Raw genomic sequence first — 10,267 nt, 5'->3', positions numbered from 1 at the left:
CTCGGTCAATTATCGCCTGGTGCCGCTGCTGCTCGGTGGGTTCGTTCGGGATGGGGAAAAATAGCACGAACCGGTATAGGATGGCAATTGTGTAGTATTATGTGGTTTGGTGGGAGGGTAAACCTGTCCAAAAAAAAATTGGACGAAAATTTTGGCAGAAACCTTAGCTCCTTTATTATTAGGTATAGATATAGATAGGCGGACGACCGCTGGTTAGCCGAGACCTACCTAGGCTTCGAGAAAACACAAGAACTCGCCTGGCTTTTCCGATCCATCGCCACCCACCCCCAAGGAGAGTTATCTCGTGCGCCTGCTCTTCTCCCCTGCCGCAGCAAGCACTCTCTCCGTCTATCCCCTCCGCCCGCCCGCATGGCTGCTCTCCTCCGCACGGCTGCCGCCCTCGCGCCCCCGCCCTCGCCCGCCCGTGACTCCCCGCGCCGGCCATGCGCCGCGTCCCTCGCCTGCTCCCGCCGGGCACCGGCGCGGCCCCTCCGCGCGCAGCTGCCTGCGGCCGGGCGCGCTCCCGGCCACGCTGCCAGCCGGCTGCGGCGATTGGGGGCCACCAACGCCGACGAAGCCGCGCAGACGGCGACGCAGGTCAGGTTTCGCGTCCCCTCCCCATCCCCACCCGGCCACCCCTGGGGTGCCTATTGTGTAGTCTCCTTAATTTTTTTTTTTTTGGTTCACTTCCATGATTTTCGATGGGCGAACGTTTAGTTCCGTAGAAGTGCTGTTAAATTTGCAATGTTGTATCGTCTCCGACGAAAATTAAATTTCGGAGTTTGCATATGAAGGGATAAGGTGACCATAGGCGACCCACATTAAACATCCGTGGCCCAGTTTTTCACCGTTAGCTAGTACAGTATATTGTAGAGAAAATGTTCGACTGTTTTTCAGCTTTCAACTGTTTAATTCAGTTGAAAAGCTGTGTCTACATGTTATTGTCTGTGCTATTTGGGTGGTGGGATGGATATTCATTCCTTCCTGCACAAGTGTGATTGATGCAAATTTTACAAACAAATCTTAGTAATAGTGATGGGTAGGTGAGTATTGAACTTAACTTTCAGTTCGTGGGTGCAGTAAACTTTGACATGCTATTTTAGGATAAAAGGGATACCCAACTTAATTAGCCTGACAGCACCTAATATTCAGTTCACCAGATTGCTTAGACCTATGTTGGATCATAGTTCATATTCAAATAAGCTTGTTTATATTATCTTAATTTACGCTCAGTACAAATTTGTGAGTTGCGCAGGTGGTCGAGCTAAATTTAGGTTTTGTTTAGGTTGATCAATGTATAGTATGGATTGGAAGGAACTGTTTGTGCATGGCTTATATGCTGTAAAAGCCAACCATTTCCTAATGTGAAAGTGTGGGAGCGTTGAAATTCTATTTATTATTTATACGTATCTTGAGCTATGAATATGACGGAAAACCCTGTAGTACACCATTTAGCGTTGGTACTTGTAATGTGTTAGCTTTGTAATCCAGTTTCATAGATTCATTTTAGCCTGCCAACTGCATGCATGTGAGCCTGTGCTCATGTGGGAAGATGCTATTGTAGTTGTTCCTACATCTGGTCCCTAATTATACACAGCCAGTTACTTTAGAGCATGGACTCGCTGTATTTTGGTGGAAATCCGCTGTCGACTCTTTAGTCCAGATTTAGATTCTTTGTTCAGAACAACGATGTCATTTTGTTATTGCATAGGCTTATTTTATTTGTTACAGAGCAATGACTTAACTCTAGGTTTAGAACAGTGATAAGTGTCATTTATGTAGCTCATAGTACATGAGTTCAGTTGAATTCACATATTATAGATGATGCAATGATTTGAGTTCTTAGCATGTGCTGATTATTTGATAGCACAAGGATATAATGTCCTTCATTGCCAAGACTGTACAAATATGTAATGCTAACCATTGTGAGATGGCATTGATGTAGCTGTATCCTATTTCACTTTTCATCGTTTCGGTAAAAGCTAAGGAAACCTATCATGTATCATTAGAAGCTATAGTCTTGCACAATTTTTTGTACATGATCAGTTGAATATTTACTCTGAAACATTCACATGTCACAGGAGGATACAGAAACTGAAGTTACTGGGGACACTGTTGCCGACGATGGTTCTGTGAGCACAGAAGAAACTTCATCTGTTCTCATCACAGCATTGCAATCATACAAAGAGGCTTTGATAAATGATGATGAAGCAAAAGTTGCGGAAATAGAGTCCTTTTTACTTTCTATTGAGGATGAGAAGAACTCCCTAATGAGCAAAATTACTACTTTAGATGCAGAATTGACAACTGAGAGAGATCGTATCTTGAGGATAAGTGCTGATTTTGATAACTACAGGAAGAGGACAGAGAGAGAGAAGCTTTCTTTGATGAAAAATGTGCAAGGGGAAGTTGTTGAGAGCTTGTTGCCTGTTTTTGACAACTTTGAAAGAGCGAAAACACAGTTAAAGGTGGAAACGGAGCGCGAAGCTAAAATAAATGACAGCTACCAGAGTATTTATAAGCAACTAGTTGAAATTTTGAATTCACTGGGCGTTGAAGATGTGGAAACTGTTGGCAAACCTTTTGATCCTATGGTAATCAGCATCACCTCATATTTTGAATTGAGCAATTTTTTACCTTTAGTTAAATTTTCATGTTACATATCAATTTCTTCCCTTGCATTGTTTGGTGTTAAGTGCGTCCATCATCAAACATCCAGTTATAAGCAGAGGCAAATGATTATTGTTACTAAACTGTTATAGAGTAAATAGCCTTTATGTGAAGTCTGCTTTTCTCCGAGAGAGATCTTAAGTAGCATCCTTGTTTCATGGCTTTGGATAGTATCATAGGAATGTGGAAATGCTATTGAGCTGTACTAAAATGAGCTGAATCTCTCACAAAGTATTAATATTTAGTTTTGGGGTTGGATAAATGTTTAACTTTATTTAACAATGGTTCCTTTTTGCACATTCTGTTTCAGCTTCATGAGGCTATTATGCGAGAAGAGTCAGTGGAGTATGAAGATGGGGTAGTCATCCAGGAATTCCGTAAAGGTTTCAAACTTGGCGATAGATTATTACGTCCGGCGATGGTCAAGGTGTCTGCCGGACCTGGCCCTGAAAAGTCTGGAGATGACGATATAATCGGTGAAGATAGTGTAGCGCCTCAAAGGTCCGACGATGAAGATGATGGTTTTGATGATGTCGATGCTGAGTAATTGAGCTTATTTGCAATTTTGGAAACAGTGAGGTCCAGAAGTTTTGATGTCTTTTTTCTGGCGTGTGCCGAGCAGTTTACAGGATAGAGTTAGATATTTTACTCCCAAAAGTGTGCCGGTTCTCCCTTCTTGCTGTTAACATGGAGTGTTGATACTGTGGAAAAAAATTATGTATCCTCCTGGTATGGTCATTGTTGTGGTTAGGAATTCTTGTTGCTCATTCTAGCAACAACAATGTTATATATATGAGGTTACTGTGGTGGCTGATCCGCTGGAGCCAAACACCTACATCTGTGACTTTGCTTACATTCAATCTTTATCTAGTGGATGGAGGATTCTTGCATCTTTGCTTCCTACAACAATTGCTAGTACCTACAACATCGAATATATGTAGTACGAAAAATATTTTATGATGAAACTAATTTAGTGTTGTATATAAGGATATGATTTCTTATATTCACTCCGTCCATAAAAAAATGTTGAAGGTTTGCCTAAATTTGAATGTATCTATACACTCAAATTTAGACAAATCTTATATGCAGTTGACACGTGGAAAATTCAGACATCTGAGATTTAACGATATGATTTCTTTAGATTTGATCGAACTTGGGAGTAGTTGATAACTGGAATGCATTTGGTCACACATGGTAAATTCAGACATTTGAGATATATTAGAAGTCCTCAGAAGTATCAGTAGTACAACTCAAATCAAATTCTTAACCTTGCAGCTCATCACCTTCAAAAACATACTTTTTTTTGTGCAATAGGTCTTTTACTAGACGGAAAGACTGAAAGATCAATACTTCCATGTAAAAACCTCAGTGTGCTCCGTTCCGTCCTGGGCAAACAGTCGAACAGCTGGCGTGCTCTCAGTCTCAGCACTAAACGCGAACCCGCAAATCTTCTTAGCACACCCGAGATGGCGAGCGTGGCGGCCTTGGCGGCGGGCGTCGGCGTGCTGCTGCCGTTCCCGTTCTACTGGGCGCTGTGGAGCCGCCCGCAGCGGTGGGTGGACCTGTGCGGCCGCGGCGCCGACCCGTGCCGCCGCATGGCGCAGGTCTCCCACGTCCTCAAGGCGCTCCAGCTCCTCGCCCTCGCGTCCGTCGCCTCCTTCTCCTGGCCCCCGCCCACCTGCTCGCTGGCGCTACTCGCCTTCGGCCAGTACCTCAACTTCAAGTAAGCATCAGACTCAGCCTCTCGTCGCGGTTCAGATTAGCTGCAACGCGCTTCTAAGTTTTTCGATTCTGCGAGGGGACATATATTTGGTTTGCCTTGATTAAATTGGGCTTAGTATGCCACCGTAAAGTTCGTGGTTTATAAAGAATTGAACTGGGTGCATTTACATGGTCTGTAGTTTCTAGATCAAGAAGACTTTTCGCCCTGTCCCATTTCCCATGGTCCATAGTCTCATAGAAGTTATCAGGTTTTGTTAGATTGGAAGTGCCGGTTTGGATGGAAATGTTCTACTGCAATCTGTTCACCTAACTATGCAAGGCTTGATACCGACAGTTCAACTTTAGTGCTACAGAAACGCTACACTAAAGTTAACACTGGCATGTGTGTTTGGAAAACTAGGGACAACCAAAGAGTTGGGGAGAAGTGAGGCAAAAATGTCTGGGTGGTGTACAAGGAATCTAATGAACGTTTTCTTCTGTTTTACTAATTATCATCACGAAAATAAAACAGAACTTGCAGCTGAACAGTGATTAAAATCATATCTGGTGCTTTCAGCTATTGTGAAGAATGAATTAGAATTCCATCTTATTTTGAAAATTATGAACTCATACTACTTTAAGTATCAGGTAAAAAACAGTGCTTTCAGTTCACCAATACATCTATTTGCCTTGTCTTTCTTCTCTCTCATTCTCAGTTATTTTGGCCAGGTGCTATTGTCATGATCTTGTTATAAACCTTGAATATCTTACAGGCTTAGAAAAAAAAACTTGAAAATATGGTAGGGTCTTTGATCATTGAACATTGTAGTTGGAATCAACATTAGCTATAAGGCAATGGGATTCCCTGATGTAATTGATGCCAGCAATTGGTCTTTGGTGCTCATGGATAATGTAGTTCTATATTTATACAGTTACAGGGCACTGCATTTATATAATTCGTATATTTGGGCAACACTTTATCTCACTGGGAGAGTGTGAGGCCATGAGGCACTGAAGGTCCAAAATTTCTCGGTGTTCTGGTTTTGATGTTTTGGCTTGGACTACCATCATTTGTATATTCATCTACATTCTCATACAGGCCACTTTGTATAGCACATTGTTGAAGCATTGGGCCAGAATAACTTAGTTGTGGACAATAGTTTGACGGACGCTGTATCCTACATAATCAAATAAGTGAATGTCCTAGCTGTAGACAATGGTTTTGGCAAACACTGTATTCTACATTAATCAATTGAAGTTGCTAATTCATTACACGTCAGTAAAGCAAGAGAAGTACATCACCATTCTGCTGACGTGCTGCTGAAATATTTGATTTCCCTTTCAGGGTGTACCAGCTGCTCGGTGAGTCAGGTACCTACTACGGCGTCCGGTTCGGAAAGAAGATCCCGTGGGTGACCGATTTTCCGTTTGGTTATATCAAGGACCCCCAGTATGTCGGGAGCATCCTTAGTCTTGTGGCACTGCTGTGCTGGGTTCCCTACCAGTATGTTCTCCTCTGGTGCCTCGGCTATGTTTTCATGATTCTGGTGGAAAGCAAGGAGGATCCTGCCACCAGGGCAAAGCTGCTCTCCTGATTGTTTAGTTGCTGTGCAGCTAAACTCGTGATCTCTGTTCCTCAGTCTGTCAGTCGTATGGTCCTGGAGGTGTCCTGACACTGGCTAAACATTGCTTAATAAAGAGATGTGGTTTATTTTTGCTGAAACGTGATGAGTAGCTATTTGACCATGTTTCGAAGTTATGGTGTCTCCCATTCTGGTCGTGTGGATTGTGCGGAACACCCTTCCCATCCGTGGCGCCCTACAAGTTGTTTCTGGAACTGTGAAAAGATGGAAAATATGGTGCGGGTCAGGTTTTAGGTGACCAAGGAACCAGGTGAGACGCGGTTCTACGGTTCTGAAGTGCCTCTCTGTGTTGCCCTATCAGACTGGTGGAGTGTGCGCTTGCCATGCTCGCACGCTTTCCATCAGGCGTGCCTGGACCGTTAGGTGTACCCCTAGCCCTACTGTCGTTGGGTGTACCACTACAGCCTTACTGTCGCTCGCTTATTATGCCAGGAGGAGCCCTTTTCATGTACAAGGACAGTCCAGTCCCGTGATGGCGATGATCCCAGTCAAGGAGCTATACCACTCCAGGGTGTCCGAATGCAAGACCTGGAGCTTTGTCATCGCTCACGTTGTCCCATCTGCAACGTTCTGTAACCGCCTATATATTTTTAATGTCTGGTCGGAGTAGTTCTTCTACTATATCATACATGCAATATTATCTGAATGTGATGGTGATACAGAAGAAAATCTAGTAGCCAAATATCAGGTTATGTTAATCATGTAAAAACAGTCTTAATCAGTAGCATACACATGCACACGTTTCAATGGGTGCTGAATATCATATCAGTCACATGTGAAGGCTATGCATACGCTGATGAACAGACTCTAAAATGCAGAAGAAACACAAATATCTCCCAAGGGAAACTTAAGTTATACGGCATACAACAGGATAAAGTGGATAATCCTACAACTGAAGTCATTTGGGCATTGGCATATGGCAACAATTTGCTTCTCGGGTTCAGCGACGGCGTTTCTTATCGTAATCATCTTCTTCCTCGTCAGAATCACCTTTCTCGCGAAATCTGGGATTCTTCTCCTGTACAAGAAACCATGGAATACTTAGTAAATGTATCATGTTTGTGAAGTGGAGGTAAGGGAAGGTAGATGCTGAAATTACAGGCTCTTGATTTGCATCTCTCCTAGAGTCCGAGTCAGGTGCTCTCCTGGAGGTATCTGGCCCAGAGCGTCTTCGTTGGTAATCTGACAGGGCATCATATCATGTTATTTTCTACCTCCAAAAGGTAAAACACAGATCTACGAATACACAAAAAGAAAGCTGTGTCACCTCTGTCATTCCGGTCGTTGTATCCTCTCTTCCTGTCAGCTCTGTCGACTGCATATTTAAATGAAAAACACATTAGTTTTCATGTAAATAGATAGTCAGGGCCAACGTGCCTATGGAGTCTAGACAGTAATAGGTCAATTGTAAAACATGCTGCAGTTGATTGAAAGCAATGTAGGCAGGGGCCATAACCATGCCTTTGACAGCATGGAGTCAAATACTGGAAAAACTGAATACTTACAAAATCACATTTCTGACGACATGTAAATGGTTTGTACAACACTAAAGCATTACTGAAATGGCAGGCCGACAAACAAGATGGGACTAAAGAAAGTAAAGAAACAGGATTTCCTCCCACTACTACTAGCAGATCACTGCAATAGAAATGATACTGGACCGTGTAGTGCATGCTATATCCAAGTTGAAGTGCTACTGCAGAGAAACACTAACATGCTCTCCTGCCAGCGGCTAGTTACTTCAACTGTGAAGTCAAACTGTATGACAGGTCTGTCATGGAATTATAATTTCATTAACTACATTTATTATTTAAACATGGATGTATTTTTCTGTCTGGGATTCTGGCAAAAAGGTCCGAGTTGCAAATCTACCAACGAGGCTATTTTCACAAGCAAACCCTCGTAATGTTATGACAGCTATAATACGCACAAGTGTTTCTAGTAAGGTATATGGAGACACGAAATTACAAGGTATGTTGGAAGTAATAAATGCATAAAAGACTTGATTAAAAAACGCATAATACAAATAAACTTCAAAACTTACACTGAGGTGGAGCATTTGTTTGAAAACCTACACCATAGTCAACCAACTCTCTTTGTGCTTCTAGCTCTTTCTGAACCATCTTGCCATAGCCACCCCTTCGTAAGATTCATTAAGGAAGACTCAAGAGTAATTTACAGGTATAAAAGAAACATGCAATGACATACTACACCAGTAAGAAAAATACAGTTGAGCATCTAAAAAGCAAGCAGCACTGTACAGGTGTATGGATAAAATGATGGAAGCATTTTCAATATGAGCTAACACAGCAGGTTTCTGAGTATGCTAACACTATAAATCCACATCACTGTGCAGTAAAGGCAATTGTAGTATCAAAGGATATCAGGATCGTAATCTGTGCGGTACTCATCTCTAACCTGCGAAAGGAGTAAATATTATCAGTATGAGTTGGGTACAAGGCCCTATTTATCTGTTAAAGATAAATAATAAGATCGTGATAATACTTGTCCACCACTCCTTCCACGGCCCCATTGTCTGCCTTCTTGAAAGCCCCAATCAAAATCAACACGAATTGGGCGATCATCAAGCATTGTGCCACTAATATATTTGACTGCATCTTCAGCATCTTCCCTGGAGTAGTACCTGAATATGGAGAAATAGGAAGAGTTGGAATAAACTTTACAAGCTAACAATGGTACTATTGGCTTGAACTAGATACACAACATCTTCAAAACTTTGAAGACCTTTAATAGAAACTCCAATGTATCATAAAAATATAAGACCAGAACATCAGCGTATGTCCAGTCTTCTGCACCGATTTATCCCAGAACAAGGCCGGTTTGTGATGACAATAATACAGAGTTTCAACCAATAATTTCAACATTCATGAAGCATATGCAACAAAATATGGCAACAGAAAGATCAACTTTTAAGAACAAAAGAACGTACTCACGCACCAAACAATCCAACCAGATTCAGATACATGATGATACATTTAATCCACCAATTCGCCTAACCATAAGTTACAATCTCAGCCTGCTCAACAACAAAAGATATTCTAACCATGGAGTGCACAGTCAAACAGAATGTGTGCTATGTTGCGACATCGAATCAGTCAGAGAAGAGAATTCTTTTAAGGCGATAACTAGCTCTACAAGAACCAAGGCCACACTATTACACTGCTAGTCCATTAAAGAACCCCACAACTGAGCTCCAGAAGACCAACGGCAACATGTAATTCCCCAAGCTACGCCATACATACACTGCGAAAGCACATGTTCCCGTTCTAGCACATTTCACAAATTCCCAGCAGCACCGAAATTACATCAGGCATTCTAATCCCACAATTCAAAGGTCGCCTCTCACAAGTCACAATCATCACACAACCAACGAATTTAAGTCAATGAATAATCAGAACTAGACAGCCATCCTTCAAGCATCTAACTACATCAAAATACATCTGGACCTCAATAATCAGAACTAGACAGCCATCCTTCAAGCATCCAAATTAGGGTAACGCCGGTTGTCTAGAATGTTGACATACTACAGCACCGGATCCAACATAAGAGGAGCAAAATAAATGAAACCCTGAGGGACGAAGGGGAAAGAAGCACGCACAGTACGAAGCAGAAGCCGCAGGGGGTCTTGGTGTTCTTGTCGAGGCCCATGATGATCTTCTTGATCTCGCCGGCGCGGGAGAATAGCTCGTAGGCCTGCTCCTCCGTGCTGTAGAAGGACATGTTCCCCACATACACCGTCAGCGACGCGAGCAGCGCCGCCTCGAAATCCTCCTGCGTCCCGAGGAACCGCCGGTCCCGGTACACCGACAGCTTGCTCGGGTCCTGGAAAAGCAAAGGCGCGGGCCGTATGAACGGAGAGGCGGGGCGAATCGAAGGCCTGGCTAGGGTTCCGGGGGATCCGTACCTTGAAGAGGGACGCCATTGTTGCGGCGGCCGCGCTAGGTCGAGAGGCCTTATTGAGGTGAGGGTTTTGAGTCGAGCAAAGGGTTGCAGTTGGGGAATTTGATGTCTTGTGGTAGGCCAACCCTTCTGCTCACGAATTACTTTTCTATCTACGAAAGAAAAGGAGGATGGAAGAGGACGAGTAAATTTCGAATTACACGATATCTAGTATTTCCTAAAAATCCATCTTTTACGAGTATTTTTTTTAAGAACACGGTACAACGCGGACGCTCACAAACACGCACGTACAAAGGGATGACACCCGCAGGGTATGGGTACGGGTAGAGTCA

The 10,267-nt window shown here is 43.0% G+C and overlaps 3 protein-coding genes across 3 annotated transcripts; 2 read left to right on the top strand and 1 right to left on the bottom strand.

The window, feature by feature from the left end:
- The first annotated feature begins 354 nt into the window (after positions 1-354).
- LOC124687727 (protein GrpE-like) lies at positions 355-3,441 on the top strand. Its single transcript, XM_047221478.1, has 3 exons — positions 355-597; positions 2,082-2,594; positions 2,981-3,441. Exons 1-3 carry the CDS (start codon positions 370-372, stop codon positions 3,215-3,217), a joined length of 978 nt encoding a protein of 325 aa, XP_047077434.1. The 5' UTR covers positions 355-369; the 3' UTR covers positions 3,218-3,441.
- A 695-nt stretch (positions 3,442-4,136) lies between these two features.
- On the top strand, positions 4,137-6,094 carry LOC124687725 (phosphatidyl-N-methylethanolamine N-methyltransferase-like). The gene is made up of 2 exons (XM_047221476.1): positions 4,137-4,393; positions 5,717-6,094. The coding sequence occupies exons 1-2, from the start codon at positions 4,137-4,139 to the stop codon at positions 5,964-5,966; spliced, it is 507 nt and encodes a 168-aa protein (XP_047077432.1). The 3' UTR covers positions 5,967-6,094.
- A 591-nt stretch (positions 6,095-6,685) lies between these two features.
- LOC124687726 (nuclear cap-binding protein subunit 2-like) lies at positions 6,686-10,049 on the bottom strand. Its single transcript, XM_047221477.1, has 8 exons — positions 9,940-10,049; positions 9,634-9,857; positions 8,520-8,658; positions 8,399-8,432; positions 8,059-8,157; positions 7,282-7,329; positions 7,114-7,196; positions 6,686-7,032 (listed from the first exon to the last, which is right to left on the bottom strand). Exons 1-8 carry the CDS (start codon positions 9,955-9,957, stop codon positions 6,955-6,957), a joined length of 723 nt encoding a protein of 240 aa, XP_047077433.1. The 5' UTR covers positions 9,958-10,049; the 3' UTR covers positions 6,686-6,954.
- Positions 10,050-10,267: the final 218 nt, after the last annotated feature.

This window comes from Lolium rigidum, chromosome 2, assembly GCF_022539505.1.
Source record: "Lolium rigidum isolate FL_2022 chromosome 2, APGP_CSIRO_Lrig_0.1, whole genome shotgun sequence".
Taxonomy (NCBI): Eukaryota; Viridiplantae; Streptophyta; class Magnoliopsida; order Poales; family Poaceae; genus Lolium; species Lolium rigidum.
Note: the sequence above shows the minus strand (reverse complement) of the source record. Positions and strands in the feature narration are given on the sequence as shown.